The sequence below is a fragment of the Centrocercus urophasianus genome, unplaced genomic scaffold (assembly GCF_019232065.1).
Source record: "Centrocercus urophasianus isolate 14NV4802_14NV808 unplaced genomic scaffold, USGS_Curo_1.0 seq_19, whole genome shotgun sequence".
Taxonomy (NCBI): domain Eukaryota; kingdom Metazoa; phylum Chordata; class Aves; order Galliformes; family Phasianidae; genus Centrocercus; species Centrocercus urophasianus.
The window spans coordinates 4681378-4696934 of NW_024884744.1; the positions used below are offsets into that span (position 1 = coordinate 4681378).

General features: G+C 43.2%; 1 protein-coding gene across 1 annotated transcript in view; it reads right to left on the reverse strand.

Moving 5' to 3' along the window:
• Positions 1 to 8513: 8513 nt before the first annotated feature.
• The window catches only part of SPATA16 (spermatogenesis associated 16), a 72047-nt gene continuing 65003 nt past the window's right edge, over positions 8514 to 15557 (reverse strand). Inside the window, exon 11 of the mRNA XM_042821018.1 lies at positions 8514 to 8714. Within this exon, the coding sequence (XP_042676952.1) occupies positions 8514 to 8714 (201 nt within the window). The remainder of the gene's footprint in view (positions 8715 to 15557) is intronic.

The following is a 15557-nucleotide window of genomic DNA, read 5'->3' on the forward strand; positions in this document are numbered from 1 at the left end:
CCTAACTAAGCAACCTCCTGCCTGAGAAGACTGCTATAATTTCAAAATGAAATGCTCAACATTGCTATAAAGACATCTGGACTAGTTCATAACCCAGAAATGAAACGAGGATTTGAGGAAGAGAAGTATTTTACTGTGGTGCAGCCTCTGCTCAGGCTCAAGGAAGAGAATTAAGTAAACCAGATCCCTGTCACCTATGGGTCAGTCTGCTGCTTTTATTCTGATTCTTGTCTACAAAAAAAAAAAAAGCATCAATTGGGCTGACACTTAAATTGCTGCCATCTTTAAGAGCAAATACAGATATATGCATGCACATCTGTGTTGCATGTGAAGTGAGGTGCTCTGGATTTTGTATGATGTGCACATTTCTGTAACTTCTGCTGTTCACTAGGCTGCGAATTGAGGAAAATGGAAAAATGGCTTTCCGTGTTTTCTTGTAATTCCTTCTGTAGTTTCTCTTCCTTCTCATTTTTTTTTTTTTCTCCAAGAAAAAGCTGAGGTAACTAGCTGTCTTGCTCATACCAATGAGTAGCAAAAACAGTGATGTTGAATATGTATCTCTTATTACCTTTGAGTTTGCAAATTGAAGGTATAATGTACAGTCAATAAAGATGTGTTTTCATTCTTTTGACTCCAAGAATGGGAAGTTTGAGATGCCTTTCAGGTAAGTGGAGGTATATCTCCAGGTGAAGGCAGTTCTCTAGCAGCATGTTTGTTGTCTTCCCCATTGGCATATGTGTATCTTGAGGTTTTGGGTAATAGCACTCAGGAAAAGAAAATTCCTTGGACGAGTAGTGTGTTGTGTATGTTTTCATGGAGTTAATCCAAGTACACCCTTAATACTGTGATGCAACTGTGGTTTGTACTATCAACCTACCTTAAAATACAAATAGTGCTCAGGTGTTTGCTTGCACTGTGAACAGCACTGAAGTCTGTTATCAAGTGGTAGCTTGGAGGGGTGCGTGGACAGCCAGGCAGCATTGTAGATAAGGAAGAAATAATTTATTTGCTTGCTTTATTAAAAAATAACAACAACCAAACAGAAAAAGCTCCCCCAAGACTCAAAAAATGCCAGTAGTTGGACAAGAGCCTCCAGAAAGCCTGGAAGACAGGTTGGCATTGAACTCCTCCTCACCTGACGTCTGAATCACGGGTACTTCCATGGCTGAGCCTGGGCTTGTGCAGCCCAGCCTTTCACAAAGCCATACCTGTAATTCATAAATGCGCACTCACTGAAAGCTATTAAAGCATTTATGGACTAAGACAGTTAATCTTTTATAGGTTTTTGTTGAAAGAGAAGAGGCAGAGAGCTTACAGCTGCTTGAGAGCACCTGTTTCTGAATGTGTTGTAGATTCAACAGGACGGCTTGACCTGTATTTTGCAGCAAAATAGTTGCTGTTTCAAAAATAGGAACTGAAAACTCTGCTGTGAGATGGTTGTTTACAATCTATGAAAGCCAGCCATCAGAGACAAAGCAGGGGCTAGCTAGAACGTACTTTAAAAGCACAAAAGCTGTTGAGAGCTTAAAATGTTGGCTGAATGCTCTGCACAGCTGACATTGGAAAGGCAAAGGCAAACTGATGCCACGTTCTTTGCCTTGGGACTGTTTTAAGTGCAGAGCCAGAAACCTGCTCTCTCCCATCAGTAACGAGAGCTAGAATGGAAATGAAAACGCCATGAAAACAAACTAATTAAACATCTTGTGAAATAGATTTAGCGCTGTCAGACATTAGGCAAACAAAAGTCACTTTTAGATAAGAACATTACTACTACTTAAGGCTGAATTTTCATCTGGCACAGAGTATTCTATCAGAGCCTCTATACAAATGCAATGATGCATTTGTATGTGCCCAGTTTAGGCAGTTAAGAGTGCAATTACCACTCTACCTGCAATTTGTAATTGGTTTGAGCTGCCCTGGTGCTTTAATCAGCTGTTTCATATATTGACTGATTTTAGAGCTTGACTATAGTGGGAGCTGTCCTCTGTTGAAGAGTTATATATATACATACATATGTGTATTTATAGTCATTAAATACTTACAAAGAGATGTGAAGCATTCTTTTATTTTTATCTTACCTAAAGAGAGCTATGGGAGGCCTATGGCAGGCACTTCATATTTGAGAAGTTAAACAACTGAAGTACTGATGTTAATATAAATATCCGTTGAAAGAGGAGGGTCTTTATGCCTCTAATTTGCCCCCTCCCTCCAGAACCTCAGATGCTTTAATGGCCAGGGAGGAAGGGAAGTGGCTTTTGGCCTCACGCTGGAGAAATGGAGAACCCAGTTTTGCTACTCAGTTTACCCAGGGGCTCCCTGAAGCCCTTTTCATTTTAGTGTGAAATGAAGTTGTGTCCACCACAGCCCAGAGGCAGGCTGTGTTTTGCTCCACCTGCAAAGGCAGCTCATGTTTCCCTCTGGAGCAGGAATGCTGAGTCACAGCTTAATGCAATTACTGAGCACCTGGCGGGAAGGCAGGGAACTCAGGTGCATGCAGTGTACCAGAGCGATGGAGCCGGGATGCTCCACTTCCCAGCCCTCATTTTAAGGGTTGGCAGGGGAGGTGAGGGCGTCTCACTGGAGATCCCTGTGAAGCTGAGGCCTTCTGAAAGTAAGCAGCTTCTTTCCTTTGTTTGTGTGCCCATGGCTGTTGCGTTTGAGCAAGTCTTTGCTTGCTGCGGCCTAGGACTGTGCTGCTGTCGTTGCTGTGCTTTCCACTGTGTTACACACCGTCACCTGTGAGGATCAGACTGAGGATGACTTCTTCCCATCTCTTTTCCACTACTGCTTTCCCTTTCTTCATCCAGAGATCGAGGACAGTGCAGCAGCTTGGTAAGTGTACCATCAATCTGTTTATGGATTCTTCTAAAACGGGATCGACTGGAATATAAATTGTGTTACCTGAGCTCTTGCAGGTTTTGTTTCACTTACAGTTAAAAATGGTAATGCTTGTTTGTCAGTGCTGGGAGATGCTGACTGCCTCTCAGCACTGATGTGTTCATAAATACTCAGCCTCTGTCTTCACCCAGACAGGAACTTGTTGGCTACCTTGGAGTGTAGACTCTTATTGCTCTGTGGTGGCAATGATGATATTTCAGTAGTTTCTTCTGAGCTTCAGCCTGGAGAGGATGTAAATATAAGCATAACTGATTCTGAAAATCTGTCTTTTCCCTGTGTTTCAGTGGCTTATGCGTTAGAGTTGGATATGGCTGGCAAATCAGCACTGATTGCTAATTAAAAAGCTGAATATATTAAAGAGCTTTGCACATCCATTTCTCCCTCAGATTGAAACCCTTGCTGTATGAGCGAGTGCTAGTGAAGCTCTAATGGAGACAGTCTAATTACTTGCCGTTTCTGCTTTGACTTAACAGTTCATGAATTACAGTAGTTCTGACTGACAGATCGTTGCTGATTACTAATTAAATGGCAGAATGTGGTTCTTTGCACCTCCAGCTTTTACCCCCATAACAAGTGATGCTCTCTGTCCTACCAAAAAAGCTTTCCCTTCTTGTTTGTTGATATGTGGAAGCTGATGGTCTCATCCCTCTGGAAAACAAAGATCCTTAGGGTGCATTTAACAATGGTGGAGGATAAATATATTTCAAAAATAAAGTTACTGCTGTGTTGCTTGTAAAAGAGGCTTTGGAGGGAAGCTGTTGAAGACAGTATAACAACTCAGCATGTTTCCTGGCACTCCATTCTCTTACAGATCGCCCAAGCCCTCATTTAGGAGCACACAGAACAATGAGTGTTTTAGTCCTTTATCTGCAGTAGGGGACAATTCATTCACTGCCATAGGCACTCTCTAGGTCACCCAAACACTGGAACAAATGTGTTGATGAATTGTCTTTCTTTTTCTTTCTCTTCATTTGTCTTTTCCAGAATTTAATCTGCTTCTTGACAGTATTACTGCTCTGCTAATCAGTGATGTGTTTTAACCTGTGATAGCGAACTGTAAAAACGAGCTGTAGAGAATGGGATCATCCTGCAGTGATGTTTTGCCTTTAGTTCTGAGTGGCAGTGGGTAGAGTAATGGACAGGCAGTAAACCAGCAAGCTCTGCTATCGCTTTTCTCACTAAATGCTGAAATGCTTAGTTCTCTTCAAGACATAAACCCAAGAAGGATTTTAACTAAGGGCTCATTAAAGATGCTACAGGTAATTTCAAATCAATGCATTGAAGGTACCTTCAGCCTGATAAACTTTTCTTTGTGCTGATTTCTGTCACTAACGTTGTTCCAAATATATCATAAAGCTTTTATCCTAAAAGGAATCACTGTTTCCCTGAAGGGAAATTGTGCTCCTTTAATCTCTTAGTTTGTGGGCATGTCCCAAAGTGTGTGTCTATTTCTATACATAGTTTGTGAAAGTTTTACAAAGATAATGCAAAAGAGTAATGCTAAAAAGTGGTACGTTACTGGAGATCCCATAGATCAAGAAGTGTAAAAATTGTTGTAGGTGTAGGTGATCATAATGGTCCCTTCCAGATTTAAAACGTATTACAGAGAGAAACCACAAAAGTCATTTTTAAAATTTAAAGCATTCTTTTCTTTGTTAGTGATTCTTCCTGTCTGAATATCGCTCTTCTCCTTAAGCAAAGCAGTGATTATATTATTACTATGAGATAATAATGAAAGCCTCAGTGTTATTGCAAGCCTGTAACTGTAATAAATGTAAGCCATGGAGTTTTGATGGGTAGTGGAAACATCCCCTCCTCTTTGCCCTACTTCCCACACCAGTGGTATTTAGGATCACTGCTATTACTGGCAACTCAAAGTAGTATTTGTGCAAAGAGGAGGATCCCATGCCATCATGGCTGGCGCAGCAGGGTCACTCTGAGGAAAGCTTTGCAAGTGATGTGACATGTTGAAATTGGCTATTTGGGCTGCAAGGCTTCTGCAAACATTTTCTGATGCTGATGCATGCAGTTGTTGTTTGTAATAGTGTGATCTTCCAAACAAAAGTTGCAAGATTTTTTTGCAAAGGTGTATGGGAAACTTTGGGAAGTGGGACAGCTACTTTCACCTGGCGCTTCCAAGACTTCCCCAGGACGCGCTGTGCCTTATTTTCTGGATGTACCTGGGAAATGTGAGGTCTGCCCACCCTGGCAGACCAAGGGAATCCTGGGGGCAGCCCCCACGTGGGGCAATTCCCCGTTCCCTCTCGCTGAGGATCCCTGTCCCACTCAGCAGCGCGGTTGGGACCTTCTGGAGGCAGGCGGCCATGTGGAGCTGTTTTATCTCCCATTTCCCTTCGCTCAAGAATGACCAGCTTCAAAGCAAAAGTTCACTGCTCTAATTGAATATTCCCCATATTGAGAGGGGTAAAAATAAACATTCTTCTCAGTTTATTCACGCATAAACTAGAATCATCCAAGTGTGACATCTGAAAAGAACTACATGATTATAATCTGAAATGAGAACAAAGGTTCATCTTGTGCGGTTTCTTATTTTTTCTTCACTGCAGGCTTTGAAAAAGGAAGGGAAAGAATCTTAATACCATTAAAGCTGAAGAAAGCCAGGGCCGTGTGCCTCAGTGTTAACCTTTTCAGTATTCTGCGGGCTAATTGTCCGTCCCTTCCACCTTTTCCTCTCAGGTTAATGGGGTGGTTAACAGGGGAGGACAGCAATGGTTGGCCAATCGCGCTACAAAGCAAACTGAAAAGGTTGAAGCGATGTGCTGTATTATTCATGGGCTGAGCCTGGCTGAGGTATCTTAGATCTCATGTCTTCTCGTGATGAATTGCAACAAGAGCAAGAAACAGCCAACGTGAAATTGGCTCTTGTGACAACGATTGTAGTTCAGTCGGGCAAATGTAAAACTGCAGCCTGCTGTTGTTCTGTCCTTTGGGATTAAAGCTGTACGATCGCATCTACACCCTGAATAAGGAACAAGTTGCCTTTGCATGATCCTCAGTTAGTCTGCAAGTACAATGCTGTATGTGTATATCTATCTGCCTTCTAATTTTAGCTGTGCTCTGTGTCTTGGAAGTAGTCTGGTGCCTGATACTTCTCCTGTGTCTTCTGTATTGCTAAACAAGTGATGTATAGATTTCTTAGTGCTATACTTCTTCTTGAATGGTGCTTGGTTTACTGGTGTTATCTGGTAATTTCTAGAGGGAAGATCTAGACAGGGCTGTAAGGTGTTCCTTGTTCTCAGGAGTTTGCAGTCTGTAGATTCAACTTTCAAGGAAAAATTGACACCAGTGTTGTGCTGTCCTTCATTTTGGCATGGCATGGAGCTGGAGGCAGACACTAGCAGAGGCAGGAGTGTGGCCGAGGTGCTCAAAATTGTTTTATGTTCTCCTTCTGATTGGCTACAAAGGGAGAGAAGCAACAGCAGACTGCTAATGTAAGGCCTAGCAGGGAGTGCCATTCATGTGTCTTCTAGTTTGGTCCAACCCAATGGTGTCGTCTTCCACTGGTGGTATATTTAATTTGTTTCTGTTTTTTAGCTGAGCACCTCTTTGGCCAAAGAGACCTCATGAACAGTGAAAGCGAAAAATGTGTAAGACTGACCTGTGAGTCACAGGGCTACAGCCAAACAGTGAACTCCCCCATACATGGAGGATTTCACTCTGCTTGTGTTCACTGTCCCTTCTAGGGCTTGGTGCACAAATTCTGGCATTTACAAGGAGGTGTTGATTGCAACAGCAAGTGAAAGACTTATGAGGCAGATTTTGGAGAGGATATTTATACTTTTTTTTTCCTCATTAAATTGGTACCGTGTTCTTTGTGTTTCGTTGAATGGTTTCAACTGACAAAAATTGCCTGGGGCCACTGAACGTAGCTGTTGACAGATAAATCATCTTTGTGACCCAAAAAAGGATGCGATGGAGAAAAACAAATGCCCATCGTTCATTTGGAAACTAGCCTTTGGAACAGAAATGACCTGAAAGTGGAGCTCCTGGGGAATGGTCTTACTCGTGTGCTTGAGTAAAAGCCTTGCGTGCAGATTTGGGCTTGGGCCTCAATGTGGCTTTTCTGGAAAGCAGCAACCCCCTTCTCCACAACAGTGGCTTCTTTCATATTTCTTTCGTGTTGTTTCACAGTTGATTTCTTTTGACAACTGTGTTAGTCTGTGGCTTTCTGGAGGCTAAAGGGCTCTGTAGCCAGATGTTGGCCCAGATGTTTCAGACACCTTGCAGATTGATTTGGGCAATGGCTTCTCCCTCTCTCAGTGATGAATTGTTCTGCAGCACCTTTTTTCCTGCCCTACCTGACTATCAGCTATCTGAAAGGGAAACGCTGCACCGTGTCTCGGGTCTGGGGTTCTCACAAAGCCCCTCACAAAGACCACCAGTTTTCACTGCACTTCATTCTTTGTCACCATTCTAAGTAAAAATGCATGATTTTGCATAAAATATTGCAAAATAGTAAGCCGGATTACATCAAATTAAGAATATTTGCTTAAGAGCCTCATGATTTACCGAACTCTGTGTTGACTGTGACTTGATGATCCGTGGGGAGCAGTCTTTCTGATTTAGTGTGTGTCTGCTCATCAAAGATGGATGATTGCCACTACGTGTCATAAAACTTCATCTGACAAAACCAACTCCATAGCAAAATAATGCTGTCTCTGAAGGGCAATAACTCTTCATTTCTGTGTCCCACATGTTTAAGGAGCTTAAACTAGCTCAGATTTTCTCAGGTTTTTTGCTTACCCTGTTGGTAGTGAACAAAGGAGCATCAGAGATTGTGCTGGTCCTTTCTTAGTTTTTAAAACTCATTTATGGGAGCTAAGGAAAACGGTCTGTGGTAGCTGAAAATCGGCAGGTTTTAAACTCTTATCTGTGATCATTAAGTGATTAATTAAGTGATTAAATACCTTTCGGGTCCTGGATTTCTAATCAAGCCTGAGTGCTGGCGAGTGGATTCCTCCTTTCTGCCTTTTGAAGTCACTTTTGAACAAGAACGTGTAAGGAACTGAATCCCATTTTGATAGAGAGAGGTTTTTTTCTTACAAAGTAAACACTGCAAATGAAAAGGAAATGCCAGCCTGAGGAGAGGCTGTGTGCATCACTGCAGGATGCTGCTGAGCATCATCTGATAAGGCGATCCCTATTGAAAAGTGAGTCTTTTAATAAAATGAAGTAAAAGTTAAATTTTATTGTCTAATGGAGGAAAATTCATCCTTAGCACACGGAGCAGAGCGAAGGACTCCATATCTTCAACCAAGGGGTGACGTTGGGCTCTCTTCCTTTGCTCAGATGTGCCCAGCTGAACGAGCAGATAGCTGAGCTGTAACCCCAGCCAGCGTTCTGCAGCTGCATCCAAGCATGTGTGCAAACCACTGGACTCCCTCCCCAGCTTTTTCCTCACATATGTAGAGAGAAGAACGCTCGGCTGGGTGTTACTGTTTAAATAAGGCTATTTGAACTAAGCCTTGCCTGGACGTTTATTCCAGCTGGTTAAGGCTAATGAAGTGCAGGAGTGTCTTGCTCCAGGTACCCCACAGTGAGGGAAAGGCTCATTAAGTGAAGAGGTGGCTTGGGCTGACCTATCCATCAGATATCTACGGTGCTAATTCTCTTGTTGGCTGTGTGGCCATGTCTTTAGGGCTGATGAGGGACAGCTTTGTACTTCCCAGGCTCTGATGTTGCTCTGTACTTTGAAGCTTCTTCATTTTCCTCCTCTCCCTCTTCGCCGCTCTCCGCTTTTTGTTCTTCAAGTAACTGTCCTCTGTTTGGTATATGAAGTCTACAATTATCGCAATCTGCAATTACAAAGCAGTGTTAGAACCATGTCCCTTCCCCTATGGAAAAGTGTCAGAAACTTTTGCAATTAGTTTATTTTGGAGCTAATTGTCATTAGAAAGAAAAAAACACGTGAAGGCACCCCCGTACAATTGGCTGGAGGAACGGTACATGATTTCATACATTTTTTTTTTTTGTCCCTTTCCATTTGGATTTCAATTACTTCACTACTGTGGAATAGACTTCTTTCATTGAAATCTGCACATTGAATGTGGGAATTTATCACAACTCTGTCTTTAAATGGCATTGAAAAACAGCCACTTTAAAAGGAAAGGATGATGAGGAAATTAATCTCAGGCAAGTCTTTCTCGATAAGGGAAGAGAACAGAGGCTTCTGGCATTTATATGCCAAAAATCAACACATGGAGAAAAATGAGTATTCTGCAGTGCCATGGCACGAACAATTTTTCTATTAAATCAAAATGAAGTTCTGAATAAATATGTTTTCCCATGAAATATAATTCACTGGAGAACACTGTAAAAGGAGAGATGACCTCCCTGTCCCCCGCAAATAAAAACATAATTATTCTAATAAAGAGAGTATTCAAATAGCTTGCAGGGGTGTCTTCAAAACTGAAAATGAATGTCCATAGTAAAAAATGCACATTAATAGTACTGTGTGCAGGTATTCTGTAAATAGGTGTTGTTCATAACTTCCTGGCTATCTCTCTTCATTCAAGCTCTTCGTTGGCTGCTGCAATGTGCACTGTTTCTGTATGGTGATGAGACCCCTCTCCCTTTGCACTCAGTTACACTCAGAACTTATATAATATGGGGATCTAAGAATCAATCTTCCAATTGCATTTTAAGCTGTAATCTTAAAAAAAAAAAAAAAAAAAAAAAAGTCCTCATCTGTCATCCTGACACACATTTGGTGGAGCTTTGTGTTGTTAGTCACAACGCTGAGCGTTGGCTGCAAATTAATCTGAGTGGGGCTCTGTGTTGTGTTTCTTCCTATATTGAGCTGCTGTGAAGGTGTTCCTTAGCCCTGATACGAGGGGCGTGCATGCAGTGGGGAGCAAGCTAAGCAAGCAGAGGAGCTCGTGGACAGTTGCTTCTGCCCCTTGGGGTGCTCAGGAGCTCTGCCTCCTCCTCCCTATGGAGCCTACAGAAGAATCTGGTGGGCACGTGCTTGTTTGCTTGTTGTTTGCTCCTTTAGTGCTGTGAGGCCCTTGCAATGGGAGCACTCCAAGGTCAGGGCTGGCTCTGCTGTGATGTGTGAGCACAGTGGATTAGGGGAAGGCGTCGTTATGCTGGGCTCATTCTTAAGGAGCTGAAATAAAAGCTCAGGCCATCATTGATCTGCCAGGAGCAGGCAGGAACGCTGAGAAAGACAAATCGCTCTGTGCCAAGCTCTGGTCTGAGGACTCAGCCATTCTACAAACAACCAAACCCCCAAGGCTGTTCTGCAACAGACCGAATTAAAATGTCTCTGTGACTTTCCTCTGTGATTATAAGGAACCCATTAGATGTTGGGGGGAGGGCTTGTGTCTAAGAGAGCATGAAAGGTGTTAAGAGGAAGGGAAGTGGGAGGTACCAGGGAACGAGTGATGTCCCACTGCTCCATTAGGGCCATCCAGCACTGGGGACACCCCCTGAGCCCAGAGTGCACCGGTGCTTCTTCACAGCTCAGTTCTGGCGTGTGCTTCTCGTGTTTACAGAATACCTGTCAGCTCCAGCACCCCAAATAAGTCCTAATATGGCATATCAGGGATGGAAATAATAGTTGCTTACATAATTGCAATGCTACTGACACAGCTGAAGAGCTGATGATGTTATTTGCACAGCAGTGATGACATTCAAACCCTCGCTGACTTACAATTACGCTGTATGCTCTGAGCTCTGCCATGATTTAAATTACCATACAAACACAATGAAAATACAGTCTCTTGACAAGATAAAGGAGGAAAGGGGATGGCTTAAAAATGCCTTTTTGGTGGCTGCAGTGTTCAGTAGTGCTTATTCATGGCTTTTTAGCTTGCACATTTCATTTTAAGGAAGTAAATTGGAAGCATTATGTCCTGCCTTTTTGCCTTGATTTAAAACCTCCCTGTGCCCACTCTGCTGCTGCTGGGTATTGGTGAGCCACCTCTGGGGCTCTCAGGGGGAAATGCTAATTTTTAAAATCAATAGCTTCATTTTTTTATTTATTTTTTTTTTCCCCTATAAGCCTTTTAAAAGGGATCTGTGTGGATGAGAATATGCAGAAGGACATACGTCACAGCCAGCCCAAACGTGACTGGTATAGGGAAGTAGATTTGGAAAGGCTCTAGATCTGCTCCCAAGCACAGAGGTTGCTGAGCCCAAGGCTGTATAGCTGAACCTTTAGCCTTTCTACAGGGTCAAGTGTCACTATACAGGGTAAAGCACTGCCAAAGCTCACCCTGTGAGGAGCCCTACAAGGCTGCCTCAGAGCTGTTAGAGGAGGGCGATTAAGAAGATCAGAGGACTGGAGCACCTCTCTTACAAAGAGAGTCTGGGGGAGCTGGGCTTATTCAGCTTGGTGGAGGCACCGGGGAGACCTCATTGCAACCTTCTGGTACTTGAAGAGAGATTACAAGCAGGAGGTCTGATAGTGATGGGAAGAGGGGAAATGGCTTTCAATTAAAAGAGCAGAGATTTATTATTGGGAAGGTGGTGAGGTCCTGGAACTGCTGCCCAGAGAGCTGTGGTTGCCCCATCCCTGGAGGTGCTTAAGGCCATGGATGGGCTGTGGGCAGCCGGTTCTAGAAGATGGCAAACCTGCCAGTGGCAGAGATCAAGAACAAGATGATCTTTAAGATCCCTTCCAACCTTTCTATGGCTTCATTCACAGTAGGACATTCACTACTGTTGTTGCCTCAGAAGAGTTTCTCAGCTCTGTAATTCTCAGAGAAAAGCAGCTGGATGAGATGGGTTGAGTCTGCCTTTCCTCCGTGCTGCACTTGAAGGTATTTTTTGTACTGGTGCAGGGTGAGAAGGTGAAAAGCATAATTAGTGCACCAGAAGTACCTGGATGTGCTACAAGTCCATTACTCTGCTCAGTTCAGAGTTTGTTGGGAAGAGAAAAAGATCTGTGGCCCATGCAGGTACTGAGGTGATCAGTTCAATCGTAGCCGAAATGGTTTTACATTGTTCTCAAAGATTGAGCAGAATGTGTAGATACTTTATATTTTTAGAACATTGGTCTCATGCAGTTCGTGGCTGCGGGGAAAATACAGATCTGGGGATGAACTGCAGAGGGTCATGGAATGATTAAGGTTGGAAAAGAATGCTAAGATCTTCTAGTTTAACTGACAGGCAAGTGAAGGTAGGGTCTTGGCAGGCAAGGCGAGGCAAGGTACAGCTTTCAAAGGGATTAGGATCTGATCCAGGCCCACAGGAAGATTTGACAGTGATATTACACGGGTCCACAAAATTATTAGGAGCAATGCACATGAAATATTTCTGACCCTGCTTTTCTGCAGGTTGCATCCCCTTTGCCCAGGGATGGAGCTGGCACTCTTGCTCTCCATCAGATTTCATTACAAGGGACTTCAGGAGGGCACTGAGCCCACCTTGCTCTGCTGAGCAGGACTTCCTGAGGAGTTCCCTCCTCTTCTTCTGAAGCACCCACTGCTGTTCTGCTAACACCCCACTGTAACTTCTCAATTTGCCCAAATGTGTCTGGTTTTACCCTGAAATATGCACAATGCTGGTATGTTCTTTGCCTTTCCTTCCCTGGGATAAGGTATCCCACGTATGGTTCCTAGTTACGTGATATGCACTAGCTATGAAAAGAGCACATGTAGGCACCATCCATCACACAGGGTGGCTTTGTCCAAGTCCTGGTGGGCCACAGATGTCATGGAAGTTGTCAAACTTGCAGTAAGGGGGCTGTTCCAAAGAACAGATGTTCATGTTTGATGGCTTACTGATGACCCAAAGGAAGTGCCAGGGCTTACTGCAAACTGGCTTGTGTTTTTCAAAATATCAGTGATAGTAGCTGCTAAAGAGTTCAGAGCAACACAAACGAAGGAGCTGAGATCCCATGAGGATGAACTCACATCGGAAAATAACAGTTTAGAAGAGAATGTAGGTGGATAAACAGTAAGCAGAATCTGTGAAGTATAAAACTCCAGAAGTACGTGTTAGGTGGATGCATCTGTGTATGGTCCCTTTTCTGCCCGAACATCCAAACTTTTTAAATCCTGATGCAAAATACAAACAAAATCCCAAGTGTTTCCTACCAATAAAGCTAGTTGGCAGATGGAGGAAAGAGTGTTGATAAGGAAGTGAAGAAGACAATATTGATGCTGGTAAAGAATTACATTGGCTAAGAACCTTACAACGGAGATGGTTGGTTGGTACTTTACCAGTCCTTCTGACATCCCTGTCCAGCTCAGTGTTTGCTGTGAACCATCCTGTTGACTCATGCTGTTTTTCACAGCAGTAACAATACCTGGTGGCAAGTGTTTATAGGGCTGGAGACCTTCTCTAGCAGAGGGCAGCAGGTAAACTGGCTGCTCATTTATAAGTGACAGCATGATTAGCAAGGGCTGGGGAAATATTTATCTAAATCCCTACACAGGGACTGTTAATGCCCAGAATTGCCTGTGATTTAGCAGCCAGGCAGCTGCAACCATCTACATTATTCTGATGTTTGAGACATTTACTGCTCAATTGCCGTATTTACTGGTATTTAAAATTATCCCAGTGACTTATCTCACCCTATGGCTTGGTGGAATAGATCAAAGCCTTTCTCATAACAAAACACTCTTTCCCAGTAGCATTATGAGTACTTCTATTGCAGCTGTGATGGCCTCAGAATCATAAGTGATATATGGTATTAGGCCAACTAATTTGTCTGGAAAAAACAGACAGGTGTAAAACTGCAAACTTGAAACTTCCCAGATGTGCGTCAGAGCTGAGCAAAGCCCTGTATGCCCAAAAGCTCTCTGTTTCTCAGTATTCACGTCCCCTGGTTTTAGACTGCATTGCTGTCCTTGCTCTGGCTAGGAGATGTTCAGTGTGTGATTCCTAAATGTGTTCTTTCCTTCCATTATATCTGGGGTCCACACCAGTGCAGCATCTTCGCATCTCTTGTGTGTGAGAAGCAAGAAGCCAGAGACTAACAAGTCTAGGAGCTGATTTTAGGGACCAGGAGTACTGTTAACTCCTGAACTCCATTGTCACCTCTTTCTTATAGAAATAGCTCTGCAAATGTCACTGTGCTTTCACTGTCCCCACAGTGGTGCTGCATTTACTAATGGGAATTTGGTTGTGGACATTTCCTTTGTATCACCTCCCATACAGCAGGGGATTTCTCATTTTCTATTCACACGCTCTCCTGACTTTCTCTGCCTGGCTTGAAAACTTCTCTCAGTGCCAGGTTAAAAACCTCTTAGCCATAGTTATTTCTTGTGGCTTTCCAGGCTGTCATAATTCTAAGGTCATCCTTTGCAGAATGTTTTAATATGTTTTCTCTAAACTTAGCACGAAGCCAACCTTTGGCCAACTCTAATCAAAATTTAGCACCTCAACCTGGTTGCTCTGCTCTTTGTTTCCTTCACTTTCAGCCTACTCATATCAGCACCTCTAACATCATTTTCCTCTTCTATTTGCACTTTCCTCTCTTTACTACACACTACAAATTAGAATTCCATTCCTCTCCCTGAAAACCTGCTTCTTTTATCCTTAGCCATCCTTTGATTCCCCCTGCCTTTTTGCAGTGGATCTGTGCATTCCTGAAATGAAACTTGCCAAGTCATATGCACCCAACTGCACTAGCCAGCTGAGTACTATTCAGCAGTGTCTCTGCTTTCCATCAACATCGTGTGAATCTCCCTCCTTGCTTCTCTGGCTGACCGAGTGCCTGGCAAGTCTGTGGCCCTTTTCCATGGCTTGGTTTTCAATTAAGAGCACTGGTCACAAGATAGGTTTCCCCTGCTGCCACAGAAGGCAGAGGTGTAGTAAGCAGAGGTCAACCACTGAGATCTCTGTGCCTGGCTAAAAGATTACAGAATGTTAGGCTAATTTTACTTCATTTCATATTCACATCTATTAGTGCCGTTTTTGTTACGTACTTATCCTTATGTAAGTTACATCTGTTCTTTTATTCACTCATCCATGTTTGCTCTGTTTTCAGATTTATGAAACAGGCATTCCACTGAGCTCAGCAAATGATGGGCATAATAACTTATCTACATTGCAAAGTATGTGATGCCCTTGAGGTAAACTCCGATGTGAAGGTTTTATGAAGTGTCTCACATGTAGAAGTGTTTATTTGCCAGCTCCTGCCTGTCCTTTGGCTGTTCAAATGATGTTAAGAGGATCCTATGAAACCACTATGAAAGCCTAGGGGCTAAATGGAGAAGTAGAATTGCGTTATTATCTTCAGAGAAGCACAACCATATTGGCACCTGCTGCCCTATTTGGCTCTCCTCTCTTTGGATGTCAGAAGTTTACAGTTGATGGGCTCTAAAGTATTTATTTAATGAAATGCCTCTCATTGTAATATTGTGAGGCTTTATTAATGAATTTATTCTTACGAGGCAGGAAAGCAATCCCTCATAATACTTCTCTTTGAAAATTGCAGAGAAGAGAAGGCTTTCTGGAGGAAAGGAGGGGTCTTCCTGCCCCTTTGTTTATCTCAGATATCATAAACCTCTCCACATTTCCACAGCTGCTATAAAGTCCTGATTAGAGGACCTGATTCCTCGAATGATTCAGTGCCAAGCTTGATAGTGGGCCTTACCTCCGGCCGTGTGGATTTCCCTGAATTGCTGATGCATGGTGTGTGTGTGAGGGCATGGGGGCTGTGTGTGAGGGCATGGGGGCTGTGT